The sequence below is a fragment of the Lolium perenne genome, chromosome 4, assembly GCF_019359855.2.
Source record: "Lolium perenne isolate Kyuss_39 chromosome 4, Kyuss_2.0, whole genome shotgun sequence".
In the NCBI taxonomy this organism is placed as follows: Eukaryota; Viridiplantae; Streptophyta; class Magnoliopsida; order Poales; family Poaceae; genus Lolium; species Lolium perenne.
Window position 1 is genome coordinate 64,826,904 of NC_067247.2, and position 18,050 is coordinate 64,844,953.

The 18,050-nt window shown below is 48.7% G+C and overlaps 2 protein-coding genes and 1 non-coding gene across 3 annotated transcripts; 2 read left to right on the forward strand and 1 right to left on the reverse strand.

Moving 5' to 3' along the window:
* Positions 1 to 787: 787 nt before the first annotated feature.
* Positions 788 to 3,048, forward strand: LOC127292789 (PLASMODESMATA CALLOSE-BINDING PROTEIN 2). The gene is made up of 4 exons (XM_051322240.2): positions 788 to 1,031; positions 1,167 to 1,406; positions 1,551 to 1,584; positions 2,589 to 3,048. The coding sequence occupies exons 1-4, from the start codon at positions 965 to 967 to the stop codon at positions 2,761 to 2,763; spliced, it is 516 nt and encodes a 171-aa protein (XP_051178200.1). The 5' UTR covers positions 788 to 964; the 3' UTR covers positions 2,764 to 3,048.
* Positions 3,049 to 11,324: 8,276 nt separating this feature from the next.
* Positions 11,325 to 16,090, forward strand: LOC127292790 (LRR receptor-like serine/threonine-protein kinase RPK2). The gene is made up of 4 exons (XM_051322241.2): positions 11,325 to 14,629; positions 15,245 to 15,307; positions 15,489 to 15,662; positions 15,772 to 16,090. The coding sequence occupies exon 1, from the start codon at positions 11,569 to 11,571 to the stop codon at positions 14,584 to 14,586; it is 3,018 nt and encodes a 1,005-aa protein (XP_051178201.1). The 5' UTR covers positions 11,325 to 11,568; the 3' UTR covers positions 14,587 to 14,629; positions 15,245 to 15,307; positions 15,489 to 15,662; positions 15,772 to 16,090.
* Positions 16,091 to 16,510: 420 nt separating this feature from the next.
* TRNAR-ACG (transfer RNA arginine (anticodon ACG)) lies at positions 16,511 to 16,583 on the reverse strand. Its single transcript has one exon. It is a non-coding gene; the product is annotated as a tRNA-Arg (tRNA).
* Between the last annotated feature and the right edge of the window lie 1,467 nt (positions 16,584 to 18,050).

Genomic DNA, 18,050 nt, shown 5'->3' on the forward strand with positions numbered 1-18,050 from the left:
TGTCGGATGCGGCCGGTGAAGATCCAAAAGCGCCGACGTACGGGTCTTATTGAGCGCGGGACGGCGGCGCAGAAGTCGAAAAGAGCAGCGGTTGCTCTTCCGAGGAGTCCCGACTCCATTCCGGCGGTTGCCGCGTCGTCGACGCGGTTGCCAATGCGACGGTTCCGCTTCCCGGCAACTGCACCTTCGCTACGTAGGCGGCGGCTAAGCTTCCGAGCCGCTGACGCGTCGGGCCCACGTCGGTTCGCCTCGCTTTTCGTTGTGTCCGGCGTGCCCGGTACGTCCCCTGTGGGACGGGGACGGGCTCGGGGCGCCGGACACCGTATGGGGACGCGCCGGACAAAAATGGGCTTTGGGGGACGCGGCTGGAACGGTTTTTTTTGTCCAGTGTGCCCCAAATCTCTCTGGGGACGCGGCTGGAGGCGGCTGGAGATGTAGGTTTACCACGGTGCGCACGCCCGTACCTTTTCACTCCATGGACCATAGCTCGCGGTGCACGCGTGCAGGTGCACAGCCGGGAGCCCGGGACGCAGCCGCAGGTGGTGCCGCTCGGGCTGGCTGGTTTTTCGACCGTTCATGAAAAGCCACGCTTCCTTCTGGACGCGACAGTGCTGCGCAGGCTGCGTGCCGAACTGGAGGCGCGCCTCCCGATGCTACGGGACACACGACCCACTTGCCGTTTCCGTTCCGCTCGTCCAAAAAAAACCGAGATAGTAGAACGGAGAGAGCAGCAGTGAAGTGAGCTACAGTACAAACCAAGCACATCTCCACCTCCACTCCTCCTGTCCTGTAGTCCTACACCATTGCTCATTCACCATTGTTCCACAGCAACAACCCCCACTCCCTCTATCCCCTGCATTAAAACCCCTTCCCCCACCCGAGAGGTTTCAGCACACGCCTTCCTTCCTGACGCCGCCACCACCACACCGGAGCAAGCAAAGAACCTGAAGCCTGCCATCCATCCATGGCGTCGCACGCGGCCCGTCTCTTCTTCCTCCTCGCGGTGGCCGCCGCGCTCGCCGGCCGGTCAGGTACGCGCGCTGATGCCTTCCCCCCTCCCCCCGGCGCCCACATTCCTGCGCTTTCGTCCGTTTCTTGCAAGAAATCTGTGCTGCTATTTACTGATTGAGCTGCCGCGCTCTGGCTGCGGAATGGGGGAAGAGCAGAGGGCGGGTGGTGCCTGTGCCGCACGGACCTCTACGACGTGATGCTGCAGAAGACGCTCGACTACGCCTGCGGCGGCGGCGCCGACTGCAGGCCCATCCTGCAGAACGGCGCCTGCTTCGCCCCCAACACCGTCAAGGCGCACTGCTCCTACGCCGTCAACAGCTACTACCAGCGCAGCGGACAGAACCCGCAGGCATGCCTCTTCTCCGGCACCACCTTCGTCTCCAACAACGACCCCAGTGCGTATACACCCATTCCTTCACCAGTCCTCTTCTTCCTTCCTCCCTCCCTTCCTTTCTTTCCCCCCAATCGCACAGTTCAATGCTTCAATAATACAAGTGCTAGTAGTAGATCTCTGATGCTCCGTTTGCTCTTGCTTGCAGGCGCTAACGGCTGCGTGTTCCCTGCGACCCAGGGGTAATGCACTTGCTACTACGTATTTTGCAAAGTTCATGCTCATCTCTTCCCGTTTTTCTTGTTCTTGAGAGAATAGACCTGTGCTATGCTGCAGCTTCATTACTGCTCCAAGAACACCTTAGATGTAGCATGGCTGTTCAACATTTCAGTTTCACTGAACCCTTGCGAACACAAGCAACATTTCACACATTTTATTACCAGACGGATTGTAGAGACCATATGGGTTGATTAGGAAAAAAAATGCACATCTTTTCGCAAGTCCTTGAAGACCACTGTACCAACCACAAGTCCACAAGTACACCATCATTCATGACTGTGTTTTTGGCCGTCTTTACAAGACATCATTACAACTAGCTCATTCCGTCCTAGCAGTAGCAAGTGGTCGTATTTGGTGCCTGCTGCCATGTGGTGGCTTCCGGATTCCGGTGGGCGGTGCTGTGTCGTTCCTCCGCTGGGGCAAACCTTGGAATAAAGGGGCCATTTGCGCGTGGGGTTCAGTTTCTTTCATACATTTGGCTGCATCGTCTCGTCGGTGGGCAACTGGTGCCTTCGTGGTGTCTTTCTCAGGGGAATCCTATACCTTCTGGTTCCGTCTCCCAGCTAGACGAAACGATGAGCTCCTCTTTCTGTTCTGCCGCTCTGGTTTTTGTATGGCAATGTAGGTTCTCGAATTATTCCTGCCTCCTTTTTGAAGCTAGTACCAGTAGCATTTGGAACACCCTGGAGCGATGGAGATTAGTGCTAGCTTGCTAGGTGTGAAGGGAATTCCCACGTTTTGATTAGTCTGTCATTAGCTGAAGACTCTGTTCAGAATTCCCACGTTTTCCATTAGCTTCCAGCACCATGGTGAAGACTCTGTTCAGAATGCAGAACTTCAGTCATTCAGAAAATATGGATGCCTTCCTTTTTTATGAGTCAAGATTTAAGATTTGCAGAAAACCCAACTCATGCATATCATTCACTGTAAATGCTTGTGCACAACTCATCCATTCTTTGCTCTGCAGCGCCGCTGGAACTAACGGCACCACCGTCGGCGTTTACAGCCCGCCAGCGTTTGGCCAAGGTCCGAGCGCCAATGACATGAGCGGCGGCACCAAAATCTTCCCGGTGGCCGGAACGGTGAAGCGGGCGGTGATCCTGGCCTGCTGCTGGCTCCTCGCTCTGTACCTCAGCGCGTGATCATGGAGACAAGGCACCCTGTCCCAACCGTGATTGGGTGTCTTGTTTCTTAGCACTTCTTCTCTTAGTGGTGGCCGGAAGGAACCTTTTGATGAAGTGAGACCATGATTTGGGATTTGCGGATGCTGTATATTTAGATTCCAGTAGTTGTGTTGACGTGCGGATTTCGCTGTTTAGTGGTGTTTAGGGCTGATGTAGCACTGCTGTTATGACCTGGTGTCACTCTCTTGGTCTCTTGGATTTGGAGGTACTGTTATCAGCTGAAGATATCGGTTGTTTGTGCTCTGCGCTGGTTCTTGGCAGGTTCGATTTGATTTGATCATGGGAATCGCCAAATCAGGGGAGTGGGTCAGTGATGACTGCTCGATCTGATCGAGCGGCGCTGCTCCCACTTCCATTTCTAAAGCATGATCGTTGCCTGTGAGGCCCGGCGCGCGACGAGAGTGATAGTTCTAACGCCTGAGAGCGTCATCTGGAATTAGTTTACGAAAAGAGCTCAATTAGTGAGCTGAACATTCAGTTTTGCTTACACACGCGCAAATACATCATGTGTAACTTCTGTAAACGACACGCTCTCGATTTTGAGAAGAGAACGGATTCACCATCTCGGGACAACTTTCAACGGAGTACCGGTAAACCGTGACTCGATTGTACCACCGTTGGCATTTCAAGTCAGTTATTAAGTACATGACTTCTAGAGTTGCATATGAAATTAGGAATAGTGCATATCTTTGAGGGCATGTTTGATTCATAGAATTTTTTAGAACACAAAATTAGGAAAACCCATAAGATTAGAATGGCATGTCTAGTTCAATCCTGCAGGAGTTAGAACCTACAGAAAATTTCTTCAAGTGGTGTTTTAACCGACAGGAAAAACAAAGGAGTTGTAACATGAGATTTGAGTGGATGAAAAAATTTCTCTCAAATATAGTGCAACGCAATCATGTAGGAAAAGTTCCCGTACATTCCTAAGGATTCCAATCGTACGACTCAAAGTATGCTCATGGGAAACTTTCCTAAGAATGAAAATCCTACAAAAAAATTATGACATTTCTTTGAATTAAACAAGGCCTAAGTTATTGTGAACCAAAGAATACATGTACTTGACATTTGAGTGGGTCAACTTACTACCCTATGTAATAAAAACGTGCTTATGTGCCACACTTCCACAAATGCTAAAGCCTTCAATAAATCTAAATGTCCATATGAATGTACTTATGTACTTGACGTTTGTATGCTACATGGGCTGGCCACAACTCACATAAATCCAACAAAAGGAATACCACAACCCACTCTTTAGAGCATCTCCACTCGTCCCCCCGATGAGGCCCCCGAGCGACGTTTTTCCCATCCGGACGGCGAAATTCGGCCTAGTCGCGCCCCCGGTTCCTCGTTTTCGTCCGGATTTGGCCCTTCATCCATCCGGCGAGCCCACGCCATCCCCGGCCCCCCGGGGAGCGCTCGGGGACTCCGGACGAAACGAAAGCGCGCGAAACGTTCCCGCGCGTCTGGTGGCCCCAACTTGTCGGCGAGAGACACCGATCGTCGTCCTCATCGCATCGTCTTCCGCGCGCTGTAAAAGCCTGCCGCCGGCCAGCATTCGCCGGACGCGTAGCTTCCACGCGGCGAGTTAATGCCGTCGCCTCGGTTTCATGCGCGCCTACCTCTATTTATCGCCGAACTACCCCGGCTGCCCCGCATTCACCTCCTCGCTCGTCTTCCCCCAAATCATCCCCGAACTCGAAGGAACCAGCAATGGCGAACGACGGTGCGGCCAACAACGGCTTCGGCCGCCGCTCTCTCCACCAATGGGAGGGGCGATTCCTACACGCGGCGGGCTACCCTGCGCCGCCGGACTTCCGCGCGCCGGGAGGCTGGAGGCTGAGCGCAGGCGGCGTGCCGATCCCGCCGCCGCCAACCGGTGGCGGCGCACTCAGGGAGGCGATCGACGAGGTGCTCGTCACTCTCAGTGACGAGCAGCGCGCGGATCCGCGCTTCTTCCCCGACAACCACGAAGCGTGGATCGCGTTCTTTCGGCGAAGGTACGAACGCGAACTCGCCGCGTACGACGGCCCTCCTCCTCCTCCCGCAAGGAACAACGCCGTCGGCGCCGCCGATGGTGGAGCGCGCCCAACCGCACCCTCGAGAATGTGCTCGCGCACATCGAGGACGGAACTCCCCTATCCACGGGGATGCCGCCGCCGGTGGCGGCTACCGTGTCGCGCCGGCACGGTAGTTCCCGGATACCGAGGAGGATGGCGCCGTCCTCTTCATCGTCGGGCTCGAGGTCGGCGTTCAGGTCCGGCGGGTCGACGCCGCCCACCGTCAAGAAGGAGTGGCCGTCTCCGGCCACCGTGAAGAAGGAGCCGGCGTCTCCACCGCCGACCAGAGGGCGCAGCAGCGGCGCGCTCGTCATCCGCGACCAGCCCTCCTCGCCGCAACGCGGGCGGAAGAGGAAGACGGCGAAGAATGAGGCCGCCGCGGCCGCCGCCAACCAGCTCGCCGAGGAGGAGGCGAAGCGCGCGGAGGACGCCGCGGTGGCGGAGGCGATCGCTGTGTCGCCGAAGGACCCGGTGCCCGCCGACAACAGCCTCCCCATCGGCGCCGCGGCCGGAGTGGTCCAGCGCGACTGGGAGCGCCAGAGGCGGTGCAGCGGCGGCGGATGTTGGATCTCGGCCGCCGCGCGACAACTCGCCGCCGCGCCGCCGCACCGTCGTCTCGCGAACGCCGCGCCCAGGGAGGTAATCAAGCTCGAGGAGAGCAGCGACGATGACATCTACCGGCCGTCGCCTCCACGCGCCGGCGACGCTCGCTGTGGCACGAGCCGTTGGTACGAGGCGCCGCCGCCTGTGACGACGCCGGCTCAGCCGACGACGACGACGGCGGCGACTACACGACCTTCTACCGCCATTTCGGCATGTAGGAGGCCGCTTTTAGTTTTAGTATTAGTTTGCCAATCGCCGAATTCAAATATATGTACGAATTCGGCCTATTTATGTACGAACTCGCCTCTATATGTTAAATATCATTAAATTTCGCTTATGTTTGAACGAATTCGCCTATTTTGTCTGAATTCGTCGTATTACGTTGCATCCATCCTGGCTCGCGGCTGGGAAAATTGGCCTCCCCACGCCAAATCTTCCTCCAATCCGGACGAAAATTTCGCCGGATTTGGGCGTGGGGAGCCCAAACGAGTGGGGATGCTCTTAGACATTCACATATATTCAAATTTCGACATTTAAAGATGTATAGAAGGTCAGCCTCAAGGTGCACTGAAAATGATGTCAAGTTCGACATCACTAGGGCTGACTAGAAAGCCACATAAACCCGTATATATGTGTTCTAAAAGTTAACATTTTTTATTTAAAATTAACTAATGTTCAACTTTTAATATACCTACTTGCGGGTTTGGAGGATGTCCATTTTGCAAACCTAGTGATCACCTTCAACAAGTTACCAGAATAATGCGGGTTTTTTCGGGTAGTCCTAATCCCACATGAATAATAAACTCAAAATAAATATTAAATAAAATTGGAAAAATACGAAATGAATTTTTTCACGTAGAGGAAGTATCGTGTGTGTACTAAGTTATAAACTTAAATATGGAAGTATGCAACTTGAGAAAGAAAAGATAAAGTACCGGATGAACAATCCAAGCTACACTACTTTTACCAGTACAAGTTACGTATTTCTCTCTTTTTTAGGTCACATACACACATATTTTCCCCTAAAATGATGTCAAGTTCGACATCACTAGGTTATATGTGCGTGCATTATTTATCTTGATTTTTTTTCAAACCAAAAACATGTCTTTTTTGGGGTGTGAAAACATGTCTTTTTGAATAATGCGTTATAAGCGGGATTTTTTTTAAACGGAAGCAAAAGCTTAAACCTATCCATTAATTGAGAAGAGGGTGTCCGATTTTTAGAAAAAAACCGAACAAAAACCTACAACAACCCAAGCCCACAAACAACACACTCACATAGACTACAAAGCGACACTGACAAACATTTGAACACGACACTCCAACACCGTGTCGAATAAACATGCCACAACATAGAGAGGCATCAGTCAACCAACTGCGAATTTAGGGTGTGCAACAGCTAAGGTGGCAAGAAAGTCAGGAATAGGAGTACCCTCGCCCGCTGTGTATTTTCGCTTCCAAAGAGACGACTGAACTACCCGCTCTTAGGGCGCGCACAATGGGGCGCTGTCAGCCTTCCCTTAGGTATGCCACGCCAGATTTTTTGCTTAGTTGGAGGAGAGAGAATGAAGAGAGAGAATGTTGTCTTCCTTAGCTAAGTGATTATCTCTTAGGAAATAAGGGAAGACTATTTTCTCTATTGTATCACATATGCCTTCTCTTAGCAACAAATTTTCTACCAAAATTTAATTATTAATATTAATTGCTAGATATAATTGTAAAAAATAGTGAATTGTATGACTTATATCTAATGCTTTCTCTAGCTGGTGTGGCGGGATAAAGGAATGTATACCTTCTCTACTATTGTAGATGCCCTTATGAACGCAAGAGTCGGCAAATTGAAAGATGCGCTTGCTTGTCACTCCATCTGCAGAATCTATCATGGAAACCATCGTCCCAGGCCCAGTCCCTTCAGGCCACAGGAGTAAATAAACTCAGGGAACTGCACACTATCTTCTGCGGCCCGGTCGCTTATTCAGCCCAACTGCCTGACGAAGAGTTCATTGGTGGCGGAAAACGAGAAAAGAAAAATGCTAGTACCAGCATCACTTTGACCCAAGCCACTCTGATGCTCCTTGAAATTTCTGCACCGAACAAAGCATGCGCAGTTCCTGTATAAACTCCTGGCCACCAGTTTGGAAAGTGGATTTATATTCCCATTCGTGCCCAAGAAAAATCGCTGCCGCTGTCTTCTCTGTTTGTACCGGATAATAGGTGTGAACCTGTCGCCGCCGCCCGCCGGTGGTAAATTGGGGAAAAGGCCACGGAGCTGATGTCCTTTTCTTCTTTCGATCTACGTAGACGGCTTACTTAACGTCAGTGTCCGATGATGGTCGAGGTGGCTCGTGGTGGAGAGAGAACTCGAGGCCGGCTGCGCAACCGCCGCCAGCGTTCCGGTGTAGTGCGATCGGATCACCGTGTTTCCCTGCTGTGCACACATGAACGTCACGCTGGCGTAGCTGCGACGCGACGCCGACGCTGCCACGATGGCTGGAACAGAATCAGGTGATTAATCTCCTACCATAACCACAGGGACACCGGCGACGGTGCGTGGAGCCGGAGACCCGGTGTATATGATCAATGCATGAGCTAGAATAGAGAAAACATGACTCATCACTTATCTACACATGTAATACATTGAAATGTTTTGCTTTTTTGTGTGTGGTTTAGTTCAACACGGTTTCAGGTAGGTTTTCTGTTTTGTTGTGATGATGTAACGATGGCCCCATTAATTTGCGTCGAGCTTGCTTAACATGTGCGGTGTCACCATGTCCCAAAGATGAAAGACGTTTGTCCTGAAGCCTGATTACCTCAGGGCCACCTGGCCATGCAATTTCATACCGATTTTGTATGCAATGTTGTCCATCGTTGTCCTCCCCACACTTCCTCTCCAATATAAGTTTCTCCGTATCGGTCCATATTAGGAACTCACACTTTGGTTTTTTATGGTGACAACAGAGGAACCTTCAGCCAATGTTAAGGCCTCCTGAACGTGACGAGGCGACGCGGCTTTAAGTGAGAGCCGCACTTGTAACCCAAGGGTAGGATTCGGTGACGCCTCTCCAATACGAGCGATCCATGCAATCGAGTTGTTGACGTGCACGACAATGAGGAAAATTAGATAATAGAAATGAAGTTTGGTGCCCCAAATTAGATAAAAGAAACGTACTTAGGTGCCGTTGCTATACACATAAATGTGGCTTCGCGTTTGCTCCATCGGCCTAGTGTCGTTGTCGCCTCGATCGCGTCCTACTCCTCCTCCATCGTCGTAGCCCATCACCGAAGATTCCTCGAGAGAGATTTGGGAGATTACTGCAATGTGGAGCATAGAGACTAGAGTGTGAGGTTGCGGGAGACGAGATCTGAAGGCCAACCTGGGCGATGGTAGGCCGCACTTGTTAGCGAGACGAGATTCACCAGTCTCTTAACGGTAAGCGCAAGGTCCAATCCAGTACGCCATAAGATATGCCTAAGTCCACCTACCGCGGCATTAAAAAGCACTTGTACATCTTGCTACCTACCATGGAGTAAATATATGCCGGTATGGGTTCTACCACGGTGAATTTACGTGTGCCGGCTTTGTTTGCCGCCAAGAATGCTCATCCCAAAAAACTTTTGCGGCTACTTTTCACTTGTGTCGTCCATAAAATCCACCATATATGGGGGGTTGGAGGGAGGTTTTTTTATAGTGTATGTAACGAACAAATAAGTAGATTGTTGAGCGTCACCGATGTATTATGTGCGCTAGAGCAAAGAAACACATTAATGTATCACACACATTAGAGACTTCCAACTTCTATATTAGGAACATATAAGTTGCACGCTAGTTGTACCAATGTATTATGTGCGGTGGAGCCAAGCAACATATTAACACAATAATTCCTGCTAATATATTACACACATTAGAGACTCTTCTATGTAAGGAACATATAAGTAGCAGGTTCATTATGCATGCTAGAGCCAAGCAACAGATTAACAAATTTACTTTAACTAATGTATTGAACACATTAGAGAATTTTGGATTCTAAATATAAGTAAAGTACCACGTTAATTGATACCAATATTGTATTATGTACGCTAGGGCCAAGAAACACCGTATTACACACATTGGTGACTTTCAGATTCTATATAGCTAGCAACATTCCCACCCTTTAGACATTTAACTCATGCCTAAAAAATTCAACATTTGAAGATGCCGTAGATGCTACTCACAAGGTAAGTTGAAAATGATGTCAAGCCACAAGGCTCTTGAACTCGACGCTCTCACCGGATCAAGAATTGCCATTGTCCTGGAGTCTTCAAGCGACATTACGTAGCTAGTTTGGCACCCCATCTACAGAATCCGTCGTCGACAACTTCCTCTCATGTGATCCATGTATGGATTCAAAGAGTTTGTGGATTGCAGACCGAAGTTGTAGAGCATGAGAGGGATAATGTGGAGGTGAAAAAGCAAGCAAAGGCATTGATGAAGGTGGCTAGTGAGTTCTCACTGGTACAGTTATCTCCGCAAATATAGCTAGCACAAACATCTCAAGTGCAGCCAGGGTCCTCAGCTAGCGGAGGGAAGATTGGCATTGACGGAGGAGATTCCCATGGTATCAACTTCTCCCTAAGTACTAGTTAAGTTGGTGATTTTCATGTTAGCTTAAAATTGTCAGATGAATAATATTAGTCAAGCATGTATGTGTACCTTAGATATTGGCCCCTGAAATCTTGTCTCATGGGTCAGTCGTTCACACCCTTCATTGCTAAAATCATTGGCTCTGGCCTCTTCATTGCTCCATCTTCTCCTTATTGAAATAATGGATAAGCACTTATGGTTGAATTGGGAAAGGAGTTAGCCGCAACATAGATTTCATACATATGCGCATGTTCACACCCATGTTTTCGACACCATTTTATCCTCCTTTTCCTAACATTTGAATGGTGAAAATTCGACCACGAAAAGAAAAAGTTAGAATCGCCTTAGTCCTACAGAAAACACAAGCCCAATTTGTTTTCCGTGTCAAAAACTTGCAATTTCTTGTTTGATATCAATCTCGGAATGTGATATGAGTTCTTACACTATAGGGGATTTCCGCCATGAAACAAGAAGAGTAGGATATTACAGCCTGATCTAGAGTGTTAGGTAAATCTTGATCATATTTGAAAGGAGAAAGCTAAAACAAGATAGGATTGAATTGTTTATATGCATGAGACAAAAGATATAGTGTCGACAAAATACATTACACACTTAATACTAAACACTCGGAGGAAGTATATGAAGCAACAAACGGAAAATTCATCAAAACATAGGCAACAATATATCTACTTCTCACATCCACATCGTGCCAACCCAACAACAGAAGTAATGTAAGATACACAATTAGTTTCTTGTATTAATGGCTATTTCTAAACATCATATCTGTGTGATGCCGAATAAGTACTATCTAATGAGGCAATGTTAAGCAAAAAATGTCTGCAAACTTGTGTTAACTTTCTTGGTTACGAAACGAAGTGGACCGGTGGTTCCAATAATTGTAGTACCTCCAAGTATACTCCACGAGCTACACTCCACTTTACTAGGGCAGGGATGTGTGAAACCATCCTAGTAATATCCTGCTTTAATTCCAATTATTTGTCCAAATAAAACTTGAGCATGACAGGCAAGAGTGTGCAAGACACGGTCAAAACCGCAAAGCAAACAAAACCCATCTTTCCAAGGGCAGAATGGTCAGACTCCCAAGTCCCAAGTGATTTTCATTAAAAAAAATAAATCGAGAGAGGAAGGAGAAGAAATATCGCTTGGACAGGACGGGCAGCAGAGGACGGTGGAGGCGACGAAGAAAGTGCAGCGAAGGAAGCAACAGAAGAAAGGAGAAGAGGACCAACAGTCCAACACCAACCAAAGAAACAAAACAAAGAGGAGGAGGAGAGCTGCAGACAAGCGAGAGAAGGCAAATTGCTGGTGTCCCCTCCGAGTTTCCCGATATCGCGTCCGGGCTCTCCCTTCTTCCCCATGTGAGTTTCTCCTCCTCGTCGGTCGTCGCCTGCACAGCACCAACCAGACGCGGAGCCGCCTCCTCCTGCCGTCCCCACGCCCGGGCCGTCGCCTTCGGATATGGTGGCCGCTCGCCGGAGCACCGCCGCCGCCATCCTGCTGCTGCTGCTGCCCCTGCTCGCTGTCTGCGCCTCTTCTTCCTCTTCGTCGTCGCACCGTGGCCAAGAACAGGACAGATCGGCGCTTCTCCAGCTCAAGAACGCCCTCCCCTCCGCCGAGCTGCTCCGCCGATGGTCTGCGCACTCCATCGGCACAGACCACTGCTCCTGGCCGGGGGTCACCTGCGATGCAAAGTCCCGAGTCGTCGCCCTCCACGTGCCCCCCAGCCTCCCGCGCTCCCCACCCGGGAGCGGGATCGCCGGCGAGCTGCCCTCGTCGGTCGGGCGCCTCACCGAGCTGAAAGAGCTCTCCTTGCCCGCCCGCGGCCTTTTCGGCGAGATCCCTGCTGAGATCTGGGGGTTGGAGAAGCTGGAGGTGGTCAACCTCGCCGCGAACTCGCTCCAGGGCGCCCTCCCGCCCGCCTTCCCGCGGCGGCTGAGGGTGCTCAACCTCGCCTCCAACGCGCTCCACGGTGAGATCCCAGCCTCCCTTTGCAGCTGCACGGACTTGGAAAGGCTGGATCTTTCCGGCAACCAGCTCAACGGGACGGTGCCAGAAGTCCTTGGTGGGCTCCTCAGGTTGAAGCAGCTCGACCTGTCCCGGAACCTTCTCGCCGGAAGCATCCCCTCTCGTCTGGGGAGTTGCGCACAGCTCCGCTCGTTGCGCCTGTTCTCCAATTTGTTGGACGGTTCCATTCCGCCAGAGATTGGAAGGCTGAGTAAGCTGCGGGTTTTGGATGTATCGGGTAACAGGTTGAGCGGCCTGGTGCCACTGGAGCTAGGGAATTGCTCGGCTCTGTCGGTTTTAGTATTGTCAAGCCAGTTTGATGCAGTGAAATCACACGAGTTCAATCTGTTTGAGGGAGGGATTCCGGGAACTGTGACAGCTCTGCCAAAGCTGAGGCTGTTATGGGCGCCGAAGGTGGGTCTGAATGGCAACCTCCCAAGCAATTGGGGAAGCTGTCATAGTTTGGAAATGGTTAATCTTGCAGATAATTTACTTTCTGGAGTAATTCCTAGGGAGCTAGGGCAGTGTACAAACCTCAAGTTGCTCAACCTCAGCTCCAATAGATTGTCTGGTTCGCTTGATAAAGATCTTTATCCGCATTGTATGGATGTGTTTGATGTCAGCGGCAATGAACTGTCAGGCTCAATTCCAGCATCTGCGAACAAAGGTTGTTCATCTCAGCTTTTGTTGGATGGAATGTCATCTGCTTATTCTTCACTCTTCCTATCCCAAGCTATAGCAGAACTATCATTGGGGTACTGTGACTCTGGAGAGTGTTCAGTTGTATACCACAATTTTGCGAAGAACAATTTTGATGGCTGTCTTACATCCTTGCCTCTTAGCGCAGACAGATATGGACACAGGGCCATGTATACACTTACTCTTGATCACAATAAATTCACTGGATCATTGGATACAATTCTGTTGGAACAGTGTAGTAACTTCTATGGTTTGATTGCCAGTTTCCGAGATAACAAGATATCTGGTGAGCTCACAGAAGAAATCAGCACAAAATGCCATGCCATCCGAGTTTTGGTTCTAGCCCAGAATCAGATTTCAGGAGTGCTGCCTGCTAACATTGGTTTGATGGCTTCTCTTGTAAAGATGGACATCAGCAAAAATTTGCTGGTTGGTCAAATACCTGCCGGTTTCAAAGACCTCAAGAACTTGAAGTTTCTCTCATTAGCTGAGAATAATATCAGTGGTCACATACCGTCCTTTTTGGGTCAGTTGAGATCACTGGAGGTGTTAGATCTCTCATCTAATTCTCTGTCTGGAAACATTGGCGATCTTAACCCTTCAGCATCACTGACAGTCTTTAACATTTCATTCAATAACTTGGCTTGGCCGTTGCCTTCAAATGTACGAGCACTCAGTGAGACAGATGGTACTCCAGAAGCTGATAATCAATCCAACGATAGCGGTGGTTTCACCAAAATAGAGATAGCATCAATAACCTCAGCATCAGCTATTGTTGCAGTTCTGTTGGCACTGATCATTCTTTACATTTACACTCGAAAATGTGCATCAAGACCATCAAGGCGGTCTCTTAGGAGAAGGGAAGTGACTGTTTTTGTGGATATTGGTGCTCCTTTGACATATGAGACCGTCGTACGCGCTGCTGGCAGTTTTAATGCAAGCAATTGCATCGGAAGTGGTGGCTTTGGAGCAACATACAAAGCTGAGATTGCACCAGGCATTCTGGTGGCAATAAAGAGGCTCGCTATTGGAAGGTTCCAAGGTATTCAGCAGTTCCAAGCAGAAGTGAAAACTCTCGGGAGGTGTCGCCATGATAATCTTGTAACACTCGTAGGGTACCACCTTAGTGATTCAGAGATGTTTCTAATATATAATTTTCTGCCCGGTGGTAACTTGGAGAGGTTCATACAAGAAAGGACAAAGAGACCAATTGACTGGAGAATGCTTCACAAAATTGCTCTAGATGTTGCACGTGCACTTGCATACCTTCATGATAATTGTGTCCCACGTATTCTGCATCGGGATGTGAAACCAAGCAACATCTTGCTCGACAATGAGTACACTGCATACCTCTCTGATTTTGGATTGGCAAGACTACTTGGGAACTCGGAAACTCATGCAACCACTGGTGTCGCGGGTACTTTTGGATATGTTGCTCCAGAGTATGCGATGACTTGCCGTGTTTCTGATAAGGCTGATGTGTATAGCTATGGAGTTGTACTGCTTGAACTTATTTCAGACAAGAAGGCACTGGACCCTTCTTTTTCTCCATATGGGAATGGATTCAACATAGTTGCCTGGGCTTGCATGCTTCTGCAGAAGGGCCGAGCTCGTGAGTTCTTCATAGAAGGGCTGTGGGATCTGGCTCCGCATGATGACTTGGTTGAGATCCTACACCTTGGTATCAAGTGCACGGTTGATTCTCTTTCTTCTAGGCCCACAATGAAGCAAGTTGTTCGGCGACTAAAGGAACTCAGACCTCCGTCTTACTAGAAATTGCAATTCTGCTATGACATGTCTCAAGAAAGAGAGTAAGGTAAATTGAGCAAACTTTTTGTTTAACTTCTGAACCAATGATGGCTATGAATACGATTTTTGTGTTGGCAGTGTAGTAGTTATGTCATATGCATCTGTATTTTAGGAACTGTGATAGCCTATAAAAGACAAGTTCTCCATAAATCACCTCAGTTGTTATGTGTGCTTGACTTCTCATATTTGAATACTGTTTATTTATGTTGACCGTAGTTTACTTACATTGCTTTGTCTTGTCAACTAAAAGTCTAAAAGTATGCCTGCCCCATTGTCTTGTCCACATACATTGACTATGTAGCTCCTTCAATACAATTTTGGAAATAGGCACAATACCTTTCTGGTTGAAGTAGTATGTTATGATTCACAACTTTATGAGATCGCTAGGTGAGGCTGGACCATTAGGTAGTTTTTCTCATCTCCATGTTTCATTTGTGTTACAATCAGTATTGGTATTTCAAGAAGCTTAGTGCACATGTGAAACCTTGTTATCTTGGCACTTGAACTTAAACTGGGGATCTCTAGCAATCATAGTTAATTCCTTCTGCTAACTTCATATGTTAGATCTTGTTAAGAAATTATGGTTTTACTGGATACTTGATCAACGAACTTGTTCGTGCAGAAAGCAATGGTAGCATTTGGAGGGATGAATTCGTTGACCCTGATCAGATGATTTGCTATTACAGTAAGTCTATATTCCTTCTGTATGGTTCGAAGATGGTTTCGATGTTGATGTTTAAAGCCAATTACTGGCTGCATCATTGTATAAAATGAGTGCTGTTAGCTATTTGCATCGAAATATGAATGCACATTTATGATAAAATTTATATATTATTTTTATCTAACTACTGATTTGTTTCATGTAGGCTGTTGAGCATTCTGATTGACCAAATTAGTGGTCACGGTATCCACATGTCATTCTCGCGGGGTCATGCAATCTTCGCCCAGTGCCAAGTACAATGATTGGGTTATGGCACGGCAATATTGGAACCACTGAATGCCTGTCTGACTGAGGAAGTTCTGCGTGCCTAACATGACCTGTAAGCAACATCCTTTCCTGACATCTCAGACCTGGTTTCCTGCCAAGTACAATGATCGGGAGATTTCTTGACTAACATGGCGATGCTCTTGGTTTTCCTCCCTTTGCAGCATTACTGATATCGATTCGTGTATCAAGATAGCATGTCAGAGTGCATAAGACTTGGTCAATGGCTCCTCCTTGGGACGAGGAGACAGATACTAAGAAAACATAATTTGACAGGAAGATCATGTGAGATGATGTGAAGCTCATCATTCTGCACGGTGGTGGTTCAGAGTAGCGATTTTCTCTAATCGCCAATTGGTTGACTTGGCCTTTGTAAATATATGGGTTCGTACTCTTTGGCTCTTTGCAACTGACTGATAATTGGAAAGATGTTATACTAGTATATATGAATGAGAATGAATGGCCACAAAAGCGTGTTTTTGATGATTTGTGATTTTGCGATGTGATGGTGTGAGTACGTTGTTTTGAGACATACTGCCTGATGAAACCAAAAACGTATTGAATCAACTCACTGTGGTTAAAAAAAAAGTTAATAAAAACAACTTGGATAACGAGGTTCAGAGTAGCGATTTTCTCTAATCGCCAGTTGGTTGACTTGGCCTTTGTAAATATATGGGTTCGTACTCTTTGGCTCTTTGCAACTGACTGATAATTGGAAAGATGTTATACTAGTATATATGAATGAGAATGAATGGCCACAAAAGCGTGTTTTTGATGATTTGTGATTTTGCGATGTGATGGTGTGAGTACGTTGTTTTGAGACATACTGCCTGATGAAACCAAAAACGTATTGAATCAACTCACTGTGGTTAAAAAAAACAACTTGGATAACGAGGTTAAAAACGACTCCGCTGGGGATCGAACCCAGAATCTCTGGTTTCGTAGACCAGCGCCTTATCCATTGGGCCACGGAGTCCTTGCTGAGCGGAATGAGATTTACGGCATCGTAATTAATGAAGTTGACACACCACACTTGCTAGCCGAGTGACCAAACACAAGTACTACGGCGGCGCGAGTTCTGCTACCAGAAACAACCAGTGGGAAGCCATTCTCTGCCTTAGAAGTTAGAACTATGACAGGGCCATTGCCCTCTACTCCGTTTGCGTAGTCGGATGATCTTGCTTTTGCTTCTTTTGATCATGTGGATTGTGGCTGCGTGCGGCTGGAGCTATCGCTGGCTCGCTGCGTCGTCAATTCATGAGACGCTGCCGCTCCGTCGCGCGAGCGCTATCCGGTAGCCTCGGAGTCGGCGAAGAGCCGAAGACAAACTCCTCCGCCGGCAGCTAGCAAGACATAGACAGGCATTGCCGCATTGCCCTCACCGCCACAGACGGGTGTTGTAACTTGTAACACGGCTCCATTTTGTCGCCGATGATGTCCGCGGTCCGCCGATCGGCTTGCTTCGTGAGGACGCCACAAGCTTTTAGCGCTGCACCTGGCAAAATTCTTCATACTCGAGACACAACTAGTAAATTAATTTACCTCGCGGAGCTCGAAACAGCATGAGCATCGTTGTCCTTATCTTGATACTTTGCCATATCTTAGGATTCTACGATGAGGCTTGCGCCAGTACAACCCCCTCCCCAAACTCAACAAAACCCAACCGGTATTATTTAGGCCCATATCCAAGCCCAAATCCAAAACTCAGTATTCCCACGTATAGGCATACAGTCGCCGCAAGACAGTCCGGCGGGCACCGCAAGACTGTCCGGCGCCGCAAGACTGTCCGGCGTGAACACCACAAGACAGTCCGGCGCCACAAGACAGTCCAACGCAAGCACCGCAAGACAGTCCGGTTAATCTCGTTCCCAACTCGATGGACAGTCCGGCCGAATTTCACCGGACTGTCCGGGGCGGACTATCCGGCCGTTCGTCGCGCCGTCACGCCGCCGTCTAGCCTGCACGCCGCCCCAACCATACCGATACGGATCTACGAGACATTGCCGAGACTCGTGTCCTCCAGCTTCGCCTCACGGTGCCTCGTGGCTGCCCATCACCACCTTGTTGCTCCTCCCGCCCGACGGCCACGACAGCCACCGCGCTGACGAATCGCCACCAATAATCCACGTACATACATAATTATATACATACGTATGCGGTATACAATTTAGTTGGATCATACGGGTTTTATACAGGGCTACGTATACCCGTTTAATATTAAACGAAGGAGTATCAAGCGATCTCAGCCGTCCTTGTATTTAAGTTTGCTTTGAGTTTAGGGGAGGGGGTTGTACCGGAGCAAACGCCTTCTACGATACTGTTACTGTCAATTTGATATGGTATCTTAATCTGGTACTATCTTACTCGCGTCATGTTATCTTTAGTATCCTGATGTAAATTCGTACCATAAGATTTCACGCGTATACTAAAAAAGTAAGGGTAC

What these genes read in the sequence shown, in the direction of transcription:
- LOC127292790 (XM_051322241.2), top strand. Translation starts at nt 11,569, where the DNA reads ATGGTGGCCGCTCGCCGGAGCACCGCCGCCGCCATCCTGCTGCTGCTG.
- LOC127292789 (XM_051322240.2), top strand. Translation starts at nt 965, where the DNA reads ATGGCGTCGCACGCGGCCCGTCTCTTCTTCCTCCTCGCGGTGGCCGCC. An exon ending in CGTCTCCAACAACGACCCCA is followed by an intron (nt 1,407 to 1,550) that starts GTGCGTATACAC and finishes TCTTGCTTGCAG; the next exon opens with GCGCTAACGGCTGCGTGTTC. An exon ending in GTGTTCCCTGCGACCCAGGG is followed by an intron (nt 1,585 to 2,588) that starts GTAATGCACTTG and finishes TTTGCTCTGCAG; the next exon opens with CGCCGCTGGAACTAACGGCA.